This window comes from Cervus elaphus, chromosome 1, assembly GCF_910594005.1.
Source record: "Cervus elaphus chromosome 1, mCerEla1.1, whole genome shotgun sequence".
Lineage (NCBI taxonomy): Eukaryota > Metazoa > Chordata > Mammalia > Artiodactyla > Cervidae > Cervus > Cervus elaphus.
In genome coordinates this window covers 83282499-83304715 of record NC_057815.1, presented here as the reverse complement: position 1 = coordinate 83304715, position 22217 = coordinate 83282499, and the positions used below count along the sequence as shown (strand labels likewise).

General features: G+C 38.7%; 1 protein-coding gene across 5 annotated transcripts in view; it reads left to right on the top strand.

Moving 5' to 3' along the window:
• LRRC4C (leucine rich repeat containing 4C) overlaps nucleotides 1-21986 on the top strand; it is a 1337050-nt gene extending 1315064 nt beyond the window's left edge. For 4 of the 5 annotated variants that reach the window (XM_043909663.1, XM_043909655.1, XM_043909646.1 and 1 more), the window contains one exon: nucleotides 19317-21986. In XM_043909663.1, coding sequence (XP_043765598.1) covers nucleotides 19359-21281 — 1923 coding nt within the window. In that variant the 5' untranslated portion in view covers nucleotides 19317-19358 and the 3' untranslated portion in view covers nucleotides 21282-21986. Of the gene's footprint in view, nucleotides 1-17897; nucleotides 17913-19316 lie in introns of those variants that run through there. The other variant, XM_043909680.1, reaches the window with a different exon arrangement.
• The last annotated feature ends 231 nt before the right edge of the window (nucleotides 21987-22217 follow it).

The window sequence follows — 22217 nt, the reverse complement described above, 5'->3', positions numbered from 1 at the left end:
ACAATATACAGCCTTGACATACTCCTTTTCCTATTTGGAACCAATCTGTTGTTCCATGTCCAGTTCTAACTGTTGCTTCCTGACTTGCATACAGGTTTCTCAAGAGACAGGTCAGGTGGCCTGGTATTCCCATCTCTTTCAGAATTTTCCACAGTTTATTGTGATCCACACAGTCAAAGGCTTTGGCATAGTCTTATCTTTTAGAGAGTCCCAAATATATACAGATATGAAGCAGTCAGTGATGGGTCAGGAATCAGGAGACCTCGTGAAGTGTAAAGGGAGGCTCACCAAGTTAAGGACTGTGCACCAGATGTAGGAAAAAAGCATGCTGTCATGTTCACCCTATATTTTAGGTAAAAAACAGAGCTTAGTACAGGTCCTTATTAACTCAAACCTCAATTATTGACATAATTTTGTAGTTGACCATCAGGCCTTACAGTACTCTCTTTCCTAGCCATATCCCATATTATTCAAATTTGCTTTTCCTTACTCTTCTCATTGTTCTACTCCCTACCAACAAAAGGAAAAAAATCAAGTCCCAGCAACCCATCCTACGAATAAATATAGATTCCCATTTCTTTGGTCTATTCTTCACAATCGGGTGTTATTTTACTTAGTCTACCTTATCCACCTGTTTTTCAGCATAGAGTCCTAGTAGAAATCAGGTTGTATGCATAGAAATCAGACTGTTTTATGCTTATAATAGCTGCCATACTTTTCCCACCCACCACATGCCTATTTTCCTGCAAACTCTTTTCTCTTTCTCTCTCTCTCTCTCTTTTTGTGTGTTTCCTATTACATGCATTCTTCCCTTGCACTTTCTGCTGTATTCCTTGTTCACTGCCTTAGGAATCCCACTAAACTGTACCATTTTCTTTCTTTCTTTTTTTTTTTTTTTGATGTGGACCATTTTTAATGGTCTTTGTTGAATTTGTTACAATATTGTTTCTGTTTTATGTTTCTTTTTTTTGCCCTCAAGATATGTGGGGTGTGGGATCTTAGCTCTCCTACCAGGGAACAAACCCACACCTCCTGCATTGGAAGGCAAACTCTTAATCACTGGGCCACCAGGGAAGTCTGCAAACTCTAAGATTCTTGATGGGTGAGTGACACTTGGCCCTAAGTGTCAAGACCTGAGGATGCTGCTTGACACTTGGGAAGCACTCAGCAAATATTACTGAAGGAACAAATGCCTATTTTTTTTTTTTTTTCTCTCTCTTGGAATGCCAGACCTTTTGCTTATCCAAATGTACATATCCTACTAAATCTCATGTGTACATAGCTGTCACTGACTGTTTAAATCTTATTGGTTCTCTCTGAACACCAGCCTCCTTGTAATTATCCACACAGTCACATATACGCTCAGGATACACAATGGCATTGGTCCATGACTGTTGTTTATGTTAGGGATGTCTTAGGACACTGTTTCAAGTGATCAAATGACAGGCCGTTACAGAGTAGGAGGAGTTCCCTCAGAGGTAAATTCATACAGTGCTGGCGAACTTACTTAGAATCATATATTATTGGAGTTGAAATGACTTATGGAGATTCTCTTTCCCAGCATCCTGCTATGAAATGAATCCCAGACATCTTTACATATAAATGTAGGTATGTATGTATATATTTACACATATATGCTGCTGCTGCTACTAAGTCGCTTCAGTCATGTCCGACTCTGTGCGATCCTGTGGACTGTAGCCCACTGGGCTTCTCTGTCCATGGGATTCGCCAGGCAAGAATAGTGGAGTAGGTTGCCATTCCCTTCTCCAGGGGATTTTCCTGACCCAGGGATCGAACTCAGGTCTCTTACATCTTACGGGCATGGGCAGGTGGGTTCTTTGCCACTAGTACCACCTGGGAAGCCCAGGTATACATGTATATATTTCTGGTCACAAAGAGTCAGACATGACTGAGTGACTTCACTTTCACTTTCATACATATATGCATGCATACATATAGGGCTTCCCTGGTGGCTCAGTGGTAAAGAATATGCCTGCTAATGCAAGAGATGCAGGAGATGTGGGTTCAATCCCTGGGTCTGGGTCAGGAAGTTTCCCTGGAGTAGGAAATGGACACCCAACTCCACTATTCTTGCCTGGGAAAGTCAATGGACAGAGGAGCCTGGTAGGTTATAGTCCAAGGGGTTGCAAAAAGTCGGACCTGACAGATTGACTGAGTACACCCGTATATATATGTTTGTGTGTGTGTGTGTGTGTGTGTGTGATCACAATCTAGAAAATTATGGCTTTGTACAGTTTAATAATAAACAGGGAAGAAAGTACTTGACAAAGTATTAGAAGGTGATTTAAAAATCTGGATTTCTTTGTATATGTGGCATTTATTCTCTTCAGATTCTTCGCATGGCAGTTTAAATTGCTTTAAAAATAATTTTAAAAATCCATATGTCTTTTGGTTGCTATTGCTAGTTGGTTTATTTTCAGCCTAAAAAGACAATGATGACCTTGGTACAGTGCATTTCTTAAGGATTCTTGATCAGTTGGGTGTTAATGGCTATCAGCTCCTCTCAGCTAAGTCCAAAGGAAGCATGGGAATATAGGTCATTAACTGTATGACCAACTTCTAAAAATCAAATCCTTCTCTACCTACCTTGCCAAGGGCTTATGCTTAGGATGGGCTTGTTAGATTTTCAAAAGCTTCTTTAGTTACTTGCCCTTTCATTATCCCAGACAGAAAATGTATAAAACTATTTATATTAATATACAAATATATGTAAAAAGACAGAAGAATAAACATTAGCTTCTGTGGACCCACAGGGAAATGTGAAAATTAAGTTTTCATATTTTGATTAAACATAATCATAAATATAATTGGAAACTCTCACCCTCTTTTATTTGTTTCTTTTATTCCCTTTTTCAAATTGAAAGATTAGAGAGAATCATTGTATTGTGCATCCTGATAGGCTAAAACGTGTGTCCAGTTTTTGCAGTTCAACCTCATTAAACATTAGATTTTTTCTTTTTCAGTGGAGAGGGTGGTTCTCATTAGGGTTTAGTTGTGTTTGTTTTAATGGAATATTATTTTTTCTCATCCCTGTTATACAATTGACCTTCACTAATAATAATAATAATTATTTTCTCCTTTGGCATTAGTCATGATTATCCAAAATTATTCTGAGATAAACATAGCAATTCAGCTAGCAAAATGAAGGAAAGATCTAGAGCAGAGAAGTCCTTGTTTCTTTTCTGTGGAGGAAATTCTGGATCCTATTTCATTGTGCATCATTCTGAATCTTATGCTGACACGAATTTTTTAAAGAAATGACATGGAGTGACAAATTATCCCTAAGTACCAGTGTATAAGGTATATGACAGGTCACATCATCACCAGAGAAGACTGTACTCCAAGACTTTTCCCAATGGACACTTGTCTGGAAGAATTTACTCAAGACCTCAATCAAGTCTTTAGTTTCTTCATTTCAGAAATTTGGTTTTGGTAGCTCATCATGAGAAGGGTGTAGTCACACTTACTAAACACATAGGAAATATAGAATAGAGAACAGAATGCTAATTTGCTAAATTATAGCTAGAACCTTCAAATACTTTAGTCTGTCAAATCTTTTTCTGTACAATTTACACTTTTTTGAATCATAAATCTCTTTGAAAATGTGATGACAAAGCCAATGAATAATCTTCCTATAAAAACACACAATCACATTTATATGAAAATTTACATATGATTTCAAGAGATTTACAAATGGTTTGAAATCCGTTCATGAATGTCTTAGGAATCCAGGGATTGAACTATGAATTTTCATGGAAAAGCAAATTGTAATTAAATAAGGTGGCTGATAAGAAATCAAAATAAGAAAATGTGATTGTATGATTTGGATTGCTTTAGCATCTGATTATGATAGCCTGATGCATCAATCATTCTCCACAATTGGATTTCAGCTGTCACCAGGATTAGACAAATAACAAGAAAAACAGCAACGAACATTCATACAGTATTGACCGTGTACCAGACACTGTTCTAAATCCTTCTTTATATATTAACTCATGTATGCTCACAAATGGAGTATATAAATCAAAGTATTATATCCAACCTATAGGCAGTTTTATAGACACTACTCCACACATTTCAATCCCTTATTTTTTAACAAATTTCTATATTCCATTAGTATTCACTTAGTTATGTAAGTAGTTGATAATCTGAACCAACCAGTTTTTTCCTGAGCCCATTAATTCTTCCTTCCTTTCTCCTTTTCTTCCCTCCTTTCTTCTCTCTCTCTGTCTCTCTCTCAATACACAGATATTTAGTATATACCACGTGCCAGGAACTCAGATATGGTCTTTAGGTTACAGTTTATTGCTGATAAGGATAGATTTTTATTTCTTATCCTAATCAATTGTTTTTAATCACCCACATACATGCTGATTTTTGATAATCTACTTCTTCTCAAAGTTATTGTATTTACAAGTTGTTATGGGGGGTAGGAAGAAAAGAAGTTTTTAATGAGACCCCTCTTTACCATTTGTACTAACTTGTGTGCCGTTTTAAATTTTTTGCTTTGTTTTACATATGGGTCTTATCAGTAAACCTTGATAAAATTACCTAATAAACCTGGCTCCTGACTGTGAATTTAAATGTGGACTACATTCCATAATGCAATTCAGCAGATATTTACTGAGTGCCTAGACATCATCCAATTCCTGCCTTTAAGAGGCTTATGATTAGCTAGATTGAATGCATTCCCAAACATTTGCATTCAAGCACACATTTGATAAATGTTGTAGTTTTGGTATTGTAGACCCTTAGGGGAAGGATGAATTTATACTGGCCAGTAAAACCAAGGAAGATCTACTAGAAATGGTCACTGTAAATTATCTCTGGGGTACAATTTTGAAAGAAAAATCCAGGTACGACTTCCCAGGGCATGGGAAAAACAGGAGCAAGGCTCCGAAGAAGAAAAGTGGGGAGTGTATTTTTAGACTCAGAAACAGACTGTAGCCTAGACTGTAGGATGGATAACAGTGGGGGAGGAGATGGGGAAACAGTTAGACTGAGCATCGTGGAGTGTCTTACGTGTCTCACTAAGGTAGCAGTTTTCAAGAGGTCACATTTCTCCCCACAGAGGCCACTGGCAATATCTGGAGGCTCTGCAGATGGTCACAACTGGGGGTGCTCCTGGCAGCCAGGGGGTAGAGGATGTAAGAGACTTAGTTTTTATTCTGTAAGCACTGGGGAACTATTGATGAGTTATGTTTTCTTGGACAGTTATTTGCCGAGGTCCCTGTGTGTTCTTACACAAAGTGTGCAAAGCATTCTTTGCAAATCTCCCTCAAGAACAATATGAAAAGAAAAGACTAATGTTGGAGATAAGGAATAGCACGTATGAATCAATTGGTTAACCTTGAATCGGAGTAAAAAGAAAGAACAAATAGGAAAGGGGGACAACTGAAGTTTTCCTGTGTGGAGAAGGCTCCAGACTTAAAAAAATAATAGTGCACAAGTGAATGCAGGCATTGTAACAGGGGAGGCAACATTTCTGATCATTGGAATGGTCTGATTTCATTTCCTGAAGATTGACATATCAAGCAGTATATGACGCTTGAGGTTTTAAGCTTTTTTCCTTGGCGAGGCATTTCACTAAACCAACACAGTCGACAACTATCATAAAAAGGCAAACACAGCCCTGAACACCTCAAATCCCACCCTTTAATTCGAGAAACAGGGAATCATCTATATTTCATTTCTTCATAAATAATCAAGCTCAGAAAGTGAATATGATCCAAAGGATGCATAAACAGTCAAAAGCTTCATACTAGGCACACTTTAGCTCTCCTGTATCATGTGAGGCTAAAAAAACAGGGAAAAAACAAATTAATTTTATTTTTAGCCTTGCCAAGTCTTTGGCTGTATTTCTAGGTCTGCTTTCCTAACATGAAATAGATTTGACTTTTTGTTGCTAAGGCAAAGTTGGAACTGTCACCGTCTTCCCCAATACGTTGCCTAATCCATCTTGTTCTTTTCGATTGTGACAGAAGATTTAGATCTTTTTCACACAAGGATTTTCTAATTAATGCTTCAGATGTGTTCTAGAAGCAGGGGTGTAATGATCAAGATACTCTTCCATTTGAAAGAAGATATGTAGATGATTTGACTTTCTGCCTATAAGAACTCTTGTTTTCTGCTCTAAGTGGTCTGCCTAATGGAAGGCCTGAAAGCTGAGTCAAACCTCCCTAGATCTGCAGTGCATCTGGGTGCCGCATGAACCAAATCAAGGAAAAGGCTTCATTACATCATCTAGTTGGGATTTTCAAGGCACTCATGCTATTTTAGGCACATACAGCAGAGGGCATTGTCTGGCCAGACTTAAAACAGGACTGCTATTGACAAGAATAGATGAAGAAATAGAGAAGGCTTTTCCTGCAAAATAAATAAATAAATAAACAAAGAGGGCAAGGAGACAGTGGAATGACCTTTATATTGCTTTGTTCTCTCCAGCTTTTCTTTGTAGGAAGACTTCTATGAAAATAACTAAAAACTGAACAAGGATCATTCCAGAAATTAATGAAATTTCTATTATGTGAGCTTGTTGTTGTTGTTTAGTCATTAAGTCATGTCTGACCCCAAGGACTATAGTCTGCCAGGCTCCTCCAGATTTCCCAGGCAAGTATACTGGAATGAGTTGCCATTTCTTCCTCCAAGAGATCTTTCTGATACAGGGATTGAATCTGCATCTCCTGCTTGGCAGGCAGATTCTTTACCATTGAGCCACCTGAGAAGCCCCATTGTGTGAATTGGACTCTACTAGATGCTAAGGATCAAATAGTGAATATGACATTATTTAGGTCCTCAGTGAGTGGATAGTCTTAACTATCTACACACTGTTTCTGTCTGCTTGGGCACTTATGCATTCTTTCCTGCATTTAACAAATGTTTGATGAGTGTTTTTTGGAAGAATATCACTATGGTAGATAAGATGTTTCTCCAAGGAATTTACCATTCTACTCAGATGAGGCAGGCAGTAAGAAAATAAACACTGAAAAAAAAAAAAGAAAATAAACATTGAAGTGTATGAGGAAAGTATCAAATTAGAAGTACTCTAATGAAAATTAAAAATGGTCATCTGGGGATTATCCTTATGGTCCAGTGGTTAAGACCCTATGCTTCCAATGCAGGACGAATGGGTTCAATCCCTAGTCAGGGAACTAATATTTCATGTGTCACATGGAATGGGCAAAAAAAAAAAATTAAAATATACGAATAAAATAAAAATGGTAACCTGATTGATGGTGATAGAAGATCTGCTTTAGGCTGAGTAATCAAGAAAGATTTTTCTGAGAAAGTAAAATTTAAAGGGAGTCTTGAATGACAAGGGATATCAATCATGCGGCAACCAAAGGGCAGGTGTTGCAGGTGAGGGAAACTTGGTGCAAAGGTCCTGAGGGAGGAAAAGGCTGGGACACCTGAGGAGTGAAGGAAATGCAATATGGTTGAAGAGAGAGGGAAATGAGAGGAGTTTAAAGATAAGAGGATGGGCAAGTATCAGATAATCATATATTAGAGGCGAAAAAGTTTACATTTTGCTCCAAAAGGATATGAAGCTAATAGGAACATTTTCAACTGGAGAATGGCATGAACATATTTATATTTCTAAAGTGAAGTCACTCAGTCATGTCCAACTCTTTGCGACTCCACGGAGTGTAGCCCGCCAGGCTCCTCCATCCGTGGGATAGTCCAGGCAAGAGTACTGGAGTTGCCATTTCCTTCTCCAGGGGATCTTCCCGACCCAGGGATCGAACCCGGGTCTCCCGCATTGTAGGCAGACACTTTACCATCTGAGCCACCAGGGGCATCCAAACTTCAGTCTAAATGCTGTGTGTGAATGCTCAGTCCCAGTCATGTCAGAATCTTTGTGACCCCATGGGCTATAGCCTACCAGGCTCCGCTGACCATGGGATATCCCAGGCAAGAATACTGGAGTGGGTTGCTATTTCCTACTCCACTAACTGCTGTATAAAGAATTAACTGTGGTACAACATTTGCAAAATTAGAGAAACTGATAAAAGAGGGTATTTCAGTGGTCCACGTTGGAAATGAAGATGATTTTATCTAGAAAGGGACAATGAGGAATACACTTATATTTTAATAGTGAAGTCAATGGTTTAATGAGTAGGGTTATGCTGAATGTAAATAAAGAAAAGGAACAGTCAAGGAAGATCCTTACATTTTTGCCTTGAGCATTTGTATGTGTGGTAGTGGCATTTATGAAGGTATAGGGCAGGTTTGGGAATTTTCTTTCAGTAAATGCTATAGCATATAATTATTATTATTTTTTTTTTATTAGTTGGAGGCTAATTACTTCACAACATTGCAGTGGGTTTTGTCATACATTGACATGAATCAGCCATAGAGTTACACGCATTCCCCATCACAATCCCCCCTCCCACCTCTCTCTCCACCCGATTCCTCTGGGTCTTCCCAGTGCACCAGGCCCGAGCACTTGTCTCATGCATCCCACCTGGGCTGGTGATCTGTTTCACCATAGATAATATGCATGCTGTTCTTTTGAAACATCCCACCCTCACCTTCTCCCACAGAGTTCAAAAGTCTGTTCTGTATTTCTGTGTCTCTTTTTCTGTTTTGCATATAGGGTTATTGTTACCATCTTTCTAAATTCCATATATATGTGTCAGTATGCTGTAATGTTCTTTATCTTTCTGGCTTACTTCACTCTGTATAATGGGCTCCAGTTTCATCCATCTCATTAGGACTGATTCAAATGAATTCTTTTTAACGGCTGAGTAATATTCCATGGTGTATATGTACCACAGCTTCCTTATCCATTCATCTGCTGATGGGCATCTAGGTTGCTTCCATGTCCTGGCTATTATAAACAGTGCTGTGATGAACATTGGGGTGCACGTGTCTCTTTCAGATCTGGTTTCCTCAGTGTGTATGCCCAGAAGTGGGATTGCTGGGTCATATGGCAGTTCTATTTCCAGTTTTTTAAGAAATCTCCACACTGTTTTCCATAGTGGCTGTACTAGTTTGCATTCCCACCAACAGTGTAAGAGGGTTCCCTTTTCTCCACACCCTCTCCAGCATTTATTGCTTGTAGACTTTTGGATAGCAGCCATCCTGACTGGCGTGTAATGGTATCTCATTGTGGTTTTGATTTGCATTTCTCTGATAATGAGTGATGTTGAGCATCTTTTCATGTGTTTGTTAGCCATCTGTATGTCTTCTTTGGAGAAATGTCTGTTTAGTTCTTTGGCCCATTTTTTGATTGGGTCATTTATTTTTCTGGAATTGAGCTTCAGGAGTTGCTTGTATATTTTTGAGATTAATCCTTTGCCTGTTGCTTCATTTGCTATTATTTTCTCCCAATCTGAGGGCTGTCTTTTCACCTTACTTATAGTTTCCTTTGTTGTGCAAAAGCTTTTAAGTTTCATTAGGTCCCATTAGTTTATTTTTGCTTTTATTTCCAATATTCTGGGAGGTGGGTCATAGAGGATCCTGCTGTGATTTATGTCGGAGAGTGTTTTGCCTATGTTCTCCTCTAGGAGTTTTATAGTTTCTGGTCTTACATTTGGATCTTTAATCCATTTTGAGTTTATTTTTGTGTATGGTGTTAGAAAGTGTTCTAGTTTCATTCTTTTACAAGTGGTTGACCAGTTTTCCCAGCACCACTTGTTAAAGAGGTTGTCTTTTTTCCATTGAATATCCTTGCCTCCTTTGTCAAAGATAAGGTGTCCATAGGTTCGTGGATTTATCTCTGGGCTTTCTATTCTATTCCATTGATCTATATTTCTGTCTTTGTGCCAGTACCACACTGTCTTGATGACTGTGGCTTTGTAGTAGAGTCTGAAGTCAGGCAGGTTGATTCCTCCAGTTCCATTCTTCTTTCTCAAGATTACTTTGGCTATTCGAGGTTTTTTGTATTTCCATACAAATTGTGAAATTATTTGTTCTAGTTCTGTGAAAAATACTGTTGGTAGCTTGATAGGGATTGCATTGAATCTATAGATTGCTTTGGGTAGAATAGCCATTTTGATAATATTGATTCTTCCAATCCATGAACACGGTATGTTTCTCCATCTGTTTGTGTCCTCTTTGATTTCTTTCATCAGTGTTTTATAGTTTTCTATGTATAGGTCTTTTGTTTCTTTAGGTAGATATACTCCTAAGTATTTTATTCTTTTCGTTGCGATGGTGAATGGTATTGTTTCCTTAATTTCTCTTTCTGTTTTTTCATTGTTAGTATATAGGAATGCAAGGGATTTCTGTGTGTTAATTTTATATTTCCTGCAACTTTACTATATTCGTTGATTAGCTCTAGTAATTTTCTGGAAGAGTCTTTAGGGTTTTCTATGTAGAGGATCATGTCATCTGCAAACAGCAAGAGTTTCACTTCTTCTTTTCCTATCTGGATTCCTTTTCATATGATCCTCTCAATGTCTATTAATGTTATCATCACTCCCACTTAGGAAGGTGCAGCTCAGAGAAAGCCAGTTTACCAAAGAATGATTAGTAATACTTGGCCAACCCTCTAACCCACCTGATTTCACTCTAAATCTGTTTTTTTTTGTCCCACTGGGTTTTGCTAATATAGATTGGATGTCTTTCTATATTTCAACATAAAGTTGAAGTACATGATATCATCAAAGAACAAAAGCTGAATGTATATTTAATCATTCTCTGTATGTAATTTACAGTGTGGACATGAATCACATTAGAGATTTAAAAAAATTGTATCTTCCCTTATTCGTGCATCAGAGTTTCAAAGTGATAGACTGCTGCCTCTGTGAAACCTGATAGTTTTTAATGTGACTACATACAGAAGCTAATTTTGCCTTCATTGGTATTTCACCCTCTACAGGATTTCAAGCAGGACTGATTAGTTTGTGGCTACACATGTCTCATAATTTATAGATATTGGATTGATATCTATATCAACAGATAATCAGGTTGAAGATCTGCTCCATTCAGCTCTAAAGTAATGCTAAGGATGTCGATCATTGAAGTCATTTGACTTTTCCATCAACTCCTCTCCTCTCCAGTTTCTTTTATGCATAAAGGCAGAGCCTCCCTAAAATAATGCCCTCACCCCTCCTGCTTAAGAGCCTGGAGTTTCCTCCTAAGTTTCATCACTGAAGCAAATCCAAACTCTCCTACCAGACATGCAGTGCCCCTCAGTTGGACCAACTTAACAATTAATTCTGTTGTATAAGTCACCTGCTTCCATTAAGTCATTTTCTTTTATTTCACACTCCTACTCCCCTGCTTTTGTTACAGTCGCTGTTATTTAGTTGCTGAGTCCTGTCTGAGTCTCTTGCAACTCTGTGAACTGTAGCCCACCAGGCTCCTCTCCATGGGATTTCCCAGGCAAGAATGCTGGAGTGAGTTGCATTTCCTTCTCCAGGGGATCTTCCTGATTCAGGAATTAAATCCATATCTTCTGCATTGACAGGTGGATTCTTTACCACTGAGCCATGTGGTAAGACCCTCTGCTTTTACAAGTCATCCATTATCTCCTCTACCACCTGCCTCAATACAAAATTATATTCCCTTAAAGGACCTACATAAAATCTCAAACCCTCTTAAAACTTTCTCAGGTTATCTATGACATCTGACAATGTTTTATGGGATTTAAATATTGACTACGCTGATTTACATTAGTTCCTAGATACATATATGTGTGCTTTTTATTTTTGATAGGTATCTATGCTTTTGTATAGACAGACAACGTTGTATAGACAGACGTCTTTTGTATAGGGGACAACAGAAGATGAGATGGCTGGATGGCATCACCGACTCAATGGGCATGAGTTTGAGTACACTCCGGGAGTTGGTGATGGACAGGGAGGCCTGGTGTGCTGCGATTCATGGGGTCGCAAAGAGTCGGACACGACTGAGCGACTGAACTGAACTGAACTGATGCTTTTGTATTATAGCTCCAGTATGTTTGGAAAGCTCTATAAAACGTATGGTCACCTTAGACTCTTTTATATCCCTTTTTATACTCAACAGAACATAGCAACATATTGGCCACATCATTTATTATGTTTTTTCTTACTTAAAAAAATATATATATATGTAGTTTTCTCTACTCTGCTGCTTCTTATCTAATGATGTTGTAATCTTGTCACCTCTAAACACTAAACACATGTAGTTGTTTTTTGTTTTTTACTGTAAATTGAGCAAGTCTTCTAGAAAAGTGAAATGCAGACCTAGGTGATTTTTCTTTCCTTAAATATCAATTTTTTTTAAGTCCCAAAATTTTCTAGAAACATTGCAAGGTCAGTGTATATAGCTAAAGAGTCTCTTGTTGACTTGACAGGTTGAATACCTGGGTTATAGCCATTTAAACCTTGCATCATTTCTATTACATTTGCCTTGAGGGTCAGCCCTGAGTGTATTTACAAAAATTTTCTTTCCCTGAAAATCTGCAGAACCGTATATTCCTCCATGAGGGGTGGAAAGCTGAACAGATTTGCAAAATTGGGTTTCAGATGGGAAAAAGTTGAACTGTATTAGGAAATATTTGTAAAATAAATTTGATTTGGAGGGGTGAGCTACCTTTGATAATGGTGTTATTTAATTTGTTGTTTTCCCTTTTCCTGTGTATTATAGCACTCTTAAAAATTTAAAGAGCTATCTTGAGAAATGATTATAATAGAAAGCTTTCTTAGTAAGATGAGGATGAGCCTTACTTCCTTTCTTATGAGCAAATCATGTCGCCTCAGCTTACTTTGTTCTTTCTGATAGGCCTCAGATATATAGTGGTTTAAGAAATTAGATTTTTTTCTTTTGCCTTTTCTTTGCTCTTGGTTTGAGAAGCAGGAATAGTGAGAGATAGATAAAAGGAGAGGGAGAGAGGAGAACAAGTATGAAAATATCAGGTAGGTTTGACTACATGTAACCAGAAAAATAATGAGCTGTTTATGATGTATGGAACTGATTATTGCATGTAGTAATAAAATAGGAAAAACAGTTACAGGATTCTTTAATGTAGCTGCTTGTCACAATATCAAGAATGCAAATTCTTCCCTCTTTCCATTTTTTCCTTTCTTAGCACAACAGCTTTGTCCTCAGGCTGCCTGCTTTCTTGGCCACAAATTGTCTGTAGCAATTCTCAGTATCTTATACCCACAACAACATTCAGAAACAGAATAAAGAACTACTCCTTCCCCTGTCTTTCTTCCTATTAGGGGGAGAAAAATAAAAATTCCCAGAATCCCCTCAGCTGACCTCTCTTTGCCTCTTATTGGCCAGATGGTGTCACATGTCCAGAACCAACCAGTCTCTGGCAATAGGAAGGGAACAATCAGTGTTTGTTTAGACAAGAACTCAGCAAACAATAGTCCAAAGGTTAGCTCACCATCTGCTTTTGTATGCTCTGTGAACTAAGAATATTTATAAATTTTTAAATGGTTGAAAAAATATTAAGAATATTTGAGACATTTGAATGTGCATAGTTTAACTGGACGATAGCCATGCACATTCATTGACTTTTTGGCCAGAACTATTTTCAAGCTTCAGTGGCAGAGCAGAGCAGTAGCAACTAGAGACCATATGGTCTAAAAAGCTAAACTATTTACTATCTGGCCCTTCACAGAAAAAGTTTGCTTAGTCCTAACTTAAGCCAGATTCTATTAATACATCAGGGTTGGATAACCTTCTCTCAAAGCAGATAATGTAATTCTGTGTTGTTTTTTTTTTTTTAGGAAGAGATTGAATCTTTCTGAACAAAATTTTCTAATGAAAGAGTATGGTAGTAGGATATTGGGTATACAACAAATTCACAGAAGAAGAAGACAGAGAGATTGAAGTCCAAGCATATTTCAAGTGAATAACCCAACTTTAGTTTCATAAAGCAGTTGATTCTGAAAATGTTACCAGCAAGAATGGTTGGTAAGACAGATCTGAGTCTTCTTCCTTACTAAGACCCTACAGAAGTCCAGGAGAGTCTGAATGGGATGGTGATGATTAAGCCAGAATTTATTGAGACTTAGAAGTTTAATTTTTAGGAGGATTTTTCAATAAGGGAACTTGATGAGGATTAAGTAAGAACCATGATACAAAGATCCAGGATTGGAGAAAACACCAACATGAGGCAAAAGATCCAAAGAATCTTAGAGCACAGTTAATGCTTTCCATGAAAGGATTGAAGGATCTTTGGGCAAGTTTCGGTAAGGACCATGAAACTGTGTGCTTTGGCAGGAGAGTTTCAGAAGAGGATAGATTTGCTAATAGAAATCATGGAAGAGCTAAGTCAAGTAGATGTTGATGATAAGGGGAGGTCTCAGTGTCCATTCTGTGTATGGGGGTTAATGGTTTGGCTTCTCAATGTTTACAGAGGTTTGTTGAATGTATATTTGACAGTGAATGTGTGGTCTACTGAGATATGAGGACTGATTGTGGTTAACTAAATTTATCTTTCTCCCACCTTGCTTGCAAACTAGTTCCAACGTCTAGACAGCAGTCTATGCTGACTTAGCAATGATACTGTGCTAAATAAAGCATCCGCATTAGCTACACTCCCTCCTGAGTCCCTTCTGTGTCTCTCAGTGCACTGAAGCATGGGTAAGGAAAGAAGAAATGTCTCTTGACAAAGTCAGGATATCCTCTGGGACAAGGCTAAGAGTATTATAGTTTAATTCAAAACCCACACAGATCCATTTGTAAATAAATGCTGTGAGATGACATCATAATGGATAGTGCGCACCTTTAAATTAATTTCCTTTTGATGTGATAAAAACATCTTCTGAAAGAGATGTTGAAACCTGGCTTTTGATGTAAAGTAACATAATTTAGATTTTAAAATAGGAACCTTTTGTTGATAGTAGTTTATTCGATTCTGGGTGTGTACCAAACTTTATTTGCTGCAGGTTATAAATTAGCTTTGAACCAGCTATAATTCATAAATCATTACCTATGACTGATTTACAGGCAATCTCATTAATTGCAATAGCAAAAAGACCTTGAAGTAAGGAAGAAGTAGAATGTAAAACAATGCAGAGACTGAAACAAGGGAGACACATATACTCTACAATTAAGAGCAATGCATCATATTTGGATACGTTTTACTGATAGTGTGTTTCTGGTCATTCTAGTTCATTCTTGCCACACCTTTGAATAATAGGTATTAGTGTTATTCCTATCTTATCTAAGAGGAAGAAGCTTACATCACTTTATTTTAATATGTATTAAATATTTATTCAGTATTACATATTACTTATTTTGAGTCAGTAACTTTGTATATATTATATGACAGTACTAACAAGAGCCTATTGATTAAGTAGCTCTGCTACTTTTACAGATGGGGAGAGTAAATTATAGACAGATGAAGTAACTTTCCCATTAATAGGGTTGTGGGTGTTCAAGCAGGCATATGAATTCAACAATTCATCATAAGCCTCTTTTCTTGCCCATTGGACTTGGTTGTCTTTATTATTTCATATTTTAAAGTGATGTTGCTGCTGCTGCTAAGTGGCTTCAGTCGTGTCTGACTCTGTGCAACCCCAGAGACGGCAGCCCACCAGGCTCCTCTGTCCCTGGGATTCTCCAGACAAGAACGCTGGAGTGGGCTGCCATTTCCTTCTCCAATGCATGAAAGTGAAAAGTGAAAGTGAAGTTGCTCAGTAGCAAAGAGTAAGGATTTACTTTTTTCACTTTCTGCTATTTCCAGTCCACCAGTTATTTTGACCTCTAGTGCCAGAGACCCTAGGACTCTAGGGAGAGTCATGGGCTGGGAGGTGGGAGGAGGGGTAGAAAAGTAGGGCCCTAGGAACCCCATCCTAAAAGCATCAATCAGGTAATATATTAGAGTTTAGGTGATATTCTTTTTCCTTTCCCTTCCTTCCTTCCCTTTCTCCCTCTCTTTCTTTCTTCCTTTCAAATTCCCAATTACTTTCAGAAGTGTGTTTTGAAAAGAGGGGAACATATGAATGAAAAACTGAATCACAGGAATGAAAATTTTTCAATGGTTATGATTACTGGCAACTTAAATAGCATCCTATTTAAAATGGAAATCTACAAGGGTTTTCAAGGTCGTGTTTCAATTTACAATGAAAGATACCTCCTAATCTAACTCAGAGTGAGAAGCCTGCCAGCCACACTGTTGTGATGTGAGTAAATTCAGTGGATGCTGGGACATAGGGTCTGTCCAGTTGCCTGGAGTCTAATCCTGGGATGATGAGGGCAGAGGGGTAGTGGCTTGAGAGTAAAGAGCGCTGTAAGAACTGATAAAGGAAGTGGCTGGGGTACCCGCTTCAGAATGGTTGGTTTAAATACGGCAGGCATGCCTGTAGGCCTGCCCTTTACTATCTCTAGGATCTGGCTGGCCTTTGGATGGGCAGAGCCCTGTTGGCTCAGATGGTAAAGAATCTGCCTGCAATGCAGGAGAACTTGGTTCAATCCCTGGGCCCCCCTGGAGAAGGGAATGGCTACCCACTCTAGTATTCTTGCCTGGAGAACTCCACGAAGATAGGAACCTGGTGGGCCGCAGTCCATGGGTCACAAAGGAAAAGAGTAACAACCCACAACCTACTGCTCAGGTTTCTTTGCTGCCACAGGGAAGGAGACCAAAACAAGCCGCTAAAGCCAGAAAGCATCTGTCACTTTAAACCTCGCGTTCATAAGACTCGGGTCCCTTTGTACAGCCTGTGACTGTGGGTGTGTGTTTAAGAGTTGCTCATGACAGATGCCTTTACTGAGTGAAGCATCTTCTAGTTTTGGAACAGAGTCTCCTCTCTGTCCTGTGTACTCTAAGAAAATGCGTCTATTTACAAATGCTAATTTACACTAAGAATCTTACTACTGGTAGAAGGGTTACATCCTAAGGAGGATATAGCCAATCTCTCAAGACCTTGGATAGTATGCATAGAAGTGGCCAAGAAATTCCAAGTATCTCCATATTGACTTCTCTCCAAGGTTCATTTTGAGCAAGTGAAAGATTTTACTAATCTTTCTCCTTGCTGAGGGTTTCTTCTAGAGCTTTTCTGTCTTCTATATTAATGTAGAATTACCATTCTTGAAAGCAAAGCTGATGAAAGTATTTCTTTCTATAAACAGAATATTGAATAGTCACTTGCAGGATAAACGGGAATGCTTACATTGAGTCTTGATCCGATCTCAACTTCTTTCCCATTCTCTTTTCTGGACCTTCCAGTCTCCTGCTATAGGAGATTTTATGATTTCTTGGTTGTTCTAGTACTTTCTTGTTTCCTTGTCTTGGTTCAGGCTGGTCCCTCTGCTCTTCTTTCTTTTCTTTATCAACTTCTACAAAATCTAGATCAGATGACTCTCCTCTTTCAAAATCCCCTGACTTATAGCATCACAGATTTGGTTGCTCTGACTTTAGTGCCCATGTGCCAGTGTGGCTTGGTCTCAAAGCAATGAACATATATTATTGTGTTTCATCTCTTTGCCTATCTGTCTTATCTTCTGAATTATATTTCCCTCCAGGGTGAGGGTTATATTCTTCACTTTTGTATGCTCAGTACTTAGCAAAATGTCTAACTAAGGGAAATAAAACAGTAGTAGTAGTAATAGCAATGTCTATTGAGTTCCTTCATTATGAAGGCATTATTCTAAGCTCTTTATGATATTAATTTTTTTCTGACAATAACACTTAGGGTTACATAATAATATCATCCCCATTGTGCAAATGAGATTGAGCTGTGGAGAGGATAAGTCACCCGCCCAAGGTGACATATAGTAAATTACTAAATTACTGTCTTAGTGCCTTTTTGAACTGGTTATGATAAGTCTCCACATTTTTTTTTTCTTCCCAAGAGATTCTTAGAAGAGGCACTGTTTATTGAGGAATTTGGGAGAAGTCATCACACAGGTGCCCAATTCATGATAAGCCAGTTGAATGGGGTGTATACTGGGTAACACAAGCTTTGGAATTCCTCTTTGTGCTGTAAGAAATGCAGAAAGTAAGTTGTTTTATTTCCCTTCCCAGAAATCAATAAGAGTAGTATCAATATCAGTAGTATCAATAAGACATAATACATATACAATCCTGTTATATTTAATACTATCATTTTTTCTGTACATAAACATTATGTTTCATGAGATGTGATTTAGTTGGTAGTATGTCTACCTGTAGGTAGCAGTTGGCTCTGTTATTGTGAGTTTTATATATGAAAATCTCTAGAAATTTACACATATTTGTGCAAGTCATTATTTCAGTGTATTTTCACAGGTACCATACATTAAGTTGCCAGTGTTTCAAGCTGAGGTGACCCCCAAAGGAAAGGTATTTTAACAAAAATAACTGTGAAAACTATTTTGCTTTTGCCATCATTCTTGCAGAAACTTCTTTCATGGAATGTTTGAGATCGTATTCTCCTGGACCAGTGAGATGAATATCTGAATCCTGATTCTCTATTTGTTAACCGTGTGACTATATGCACGCCACTTCCCCTACAATTAAATATCTTCATCTTGAAAATGGAGGCTGTAACAATTCCTTCCTCAGAGAAGTGCAGCAAGGAAAGGAAAGGATCAGGGCATGCAGCCTGTTCAGTTACAAAGGACTCTGTATTCAGAAGGACCCATGCTTGACTTAATGCTCTATTACAACTGATTTGAAATTCTTAATAAAATTTTTAAGACTTCTTTTTGATGTGGACCACTTTTAAAGTCTATTGTGTTCTGTTTTATGTTTTGTTTTTTTGGCCAAGAGGCATGTAGGATCTTATCTCCCCAACCATGGACTGAACCCACACCCCCTGTATTGGAAGGCAAAGTCTTAACCACTGTACTCTCAGGGAACCCCTTGAAATTCTTAATAATTTTTGACAAGACATCCCATGTTTGCCTTTTGCCTTGAGCCCTGCAAGTTGTGTAGCCATTCTTGGATTGTTTGTGAAGTCTATAGCCTATGGCACACAGACTACTCCTCGATAAATTGTCAGCTATTGATAATTTTGCAAGGGAGTTTTTAGTTTATTGGTATAGTCCCCCAATTTTATTTTCTGAACTTTTCTAATCTGGTCTGGACATTGAACCTAATGATGGGGGTACATTTCATGTGCCCTCATGCATTCAGGTCACCCTTGGTTGATAAACGTTACAGTAAAACCCCCTACCTCATTCTTCCATTTCTCTGTGATTGCACAAATGATGGAATATGGGCTGTGGCTGGCCAATAACTCAAAGTATGGAAACACTTCTCAATAAATATGAGCCCCATTGCTCAGTACATGGGATTAGATTTATTGTTATCTTAGTTTGAGAACTGAAGGCTTGAGCTGATACACTGTCTCACTGACAATGACTTGAGAAAGACGTTCGGAGGAGATCTAACACTCTTTTTTGTTCTTATTGCATTGCAGATTATTTGAACTCCAGAAGGACCAACACCAGATAAATTATGAATGTTGAACAAGATGACCTTACATCCACAGCAGATAATGATAGGTCCTAGGTTTAACAGGGCCTTATTTGACCCCCTGCTTGTGGTGCTGCTGGCTCTTCAACTTCTTGTGGTGGCTGGTCTGGTGCGGGCTCAAACCTGCCCTTCCGTCTGCTCCTGCAGCAACCAGTTCAGCAAGGTGATTTGTGTTCGGAAAAACCTACGTGACGTTCCAGATGGCATCTCCACCAACACCCGGCTGCTGAACCTCCATGAGAACCAAATCCAGATCATCAAAGTGAACAGCTTCAAACACTTGAGGCACCTGGAAATCCTACAGTTGAGTAGGAATCATATCAGAACAATTGAAATCGGGGCCTTCAATGGTCTGGCAAACCTCAACACGCTGGAACTCTTTGACAATCGTCTTACGACCATCCCGAATGGAGCTTTTGTATATTTGTCTAAACTGAAGGAGCTCTGGTTGCGAAACAACCCCATCGAAAGCATCCCCTCTTATGCTTTTAACAGAATCCCTTCTTTGCGCCGGCTAGACTTGGGGGAATTGAAAAGGCTTTCATACATCTCAGAAGGTGCCTTTGAAGGTCTGTCTAACTTGAGGTATTTGAACCTTGCCATGTGCAACCTCCGGGAAATCCCTAACCTCACGCCGCTCATAAAACTAGATGAGCTGGATCTTTCTGGGAATCATCTGTCTGCCATCAGGCCTGGCTCCTTCCAGGGGCTGATGCATCTTCAGAAACTGTGGATGATACAGTCCCAGATTCAAGTGATTGAACGGAATGCCTTTGATAACCTTCAGTCACTGGTGGAGATCAACTTGGCACACAACAATCTGACATTGCTGCCTCATGACCTCTTCACACCCTTGCATCATCTAGAGCGGATACACTTACATCACAACCCCTGGAACTGTAACTGTGACATCCTGTGGCTCAGCTGGTGGATAAAAGACATGGCCCCCTCCAATACGGCTTGTTGTGCCCGGTGTAACACCCCTCCCAACCTGAAAGGGAGGTACATTGGGGAGCTTGACCAGAATTATTTCACATGCTATGCTCCTGTCATTGTGGAACCCCCAGCAGACCTCAATGTCACTGAAGGCATGGCAGCTGAGCTGAAATGTCGGGCCTCCACGTCCCTAACCTCCGTATCTTGGATTACTCCAAACGGAACAGTCATGACACATGGGGCGTACAAAGTGCGGATAGCCGTGCTCAGCGATGGCACGTTAAACTTCACGAATGTAACCGTGCAAGATACAGGCATGTACACATGTATGGTGAGTAATTCCGTGGGAAACACCACCGCTTCAGCCACCCTGAATGTTACTGCAGCAACCACTACCCCGTTCTCTTACTTCTCAACCGTCACGGTAGAGACTATGGAACCTTCTCAGGATGAGGCACGGACCACAGATAACAATGTGGGTCCCACTCCAGTGATCGACTGGGAGACCACTAATGTGACCACCTCCCTCACGCCACAGAGCACAAGGTCAACAGAAAAGACATTCACCATCCCTGTGACTGATATCAACAGTGGGATCCCAGGAATTGATGAGGTCATGAAGACTACCAAAATCATCATTGGCTGTTTCGTGGCCATCACACTCATGGCAGCAGTGATGCTGGTCATTTTCTACAAGATGAGGAAGCAGCATCATCGGCAAAATCATCACGCCCCAACGAGGACTGTTGAAATCATTAATGTGGATGATGAGATTACAGGAGACACTCCCATGGAAAGCCACCTGCCCATGCCTGCGATTGAGCATGAGCACCTCAATCACTATAACTCTTACAAATCTCCTTTCAACCACACAACAACAGTTAACACAATAAATTCAATACACAGTTCAGTGCATGAACCGTTATTGATCCGGATGAACTCTAAAGACAATGTCCAAGAGACTCAAATCTAAAACACTGACAGTTACGGAAAACAAACAATCAAAAAAAAAAAAAAAAGACAGTTTATTAAAAATGACACAAATGACTGGGCTAAATCTACTGTTTCAAAAAAGTGTCTTTACAAAAAAAAAACAAAAAAGAAAAGATTTATTTATTAAAAATTCTATTGTGATCTAAAGCAGACAAAATTATGTGTATTCCTCAGAACCTGTTTTTGCTGCACTTATTTACTATTTCCCACATCTCATCCTTGCCTTCCCTATTGCCATATTTTTCATAGGAGATCTCAGTTCCCTAAAGAACCAGTCTAGGAAATTTTGTAAGAATTCTGTTATACTTTGAGATTTTTATGGTGAATTCTAGTGGTGAGATCCAGTCTATTTTGTCTTTCTTTTTTTTCTTTCTCTCTCTCTTTCTTTTCTTTCCTCCCCCTCATGCCCTTATGAAGTAGTCCAATGGGGAATGCAATATTAGAAATAGATTTTTAAGAGAGAACAAGGAAAAAATGCAAGATCTTATATTTTTCATGTAATGACCTGTTCTGTATTTATGAGGAGGACCATTCAATGGGAAAGAAAGAAAAGGAAGCAAGCAACAGATTAATTTACATATGAGCATCTATAAAACCCATGATCTTTTAAACAAATCTAGAATCCAATTTGTAGTTCAAAAACTAAAAATAAGATTATAAATAAAATATTGTTGGTTTTTCTGTACCTGGATACAACTTATTTGTAGTTTGGCACAAATGTGAGAGACTTGAAGGTAACTAGATTTCCTGATTTCTGAGAAAGGTAATATTATTACAGTAATCTTCAGTCACAGCACCAGTCTCTACAGGGTCCTGTTTCATTAGATGATGTGAGTTTCTGATCTATATTCAAGGATGCTGTGGTCTTCTTTTCTTCTCGTTAGTGTTGCCCTTTGTAGAATGCTCACATTTTTAG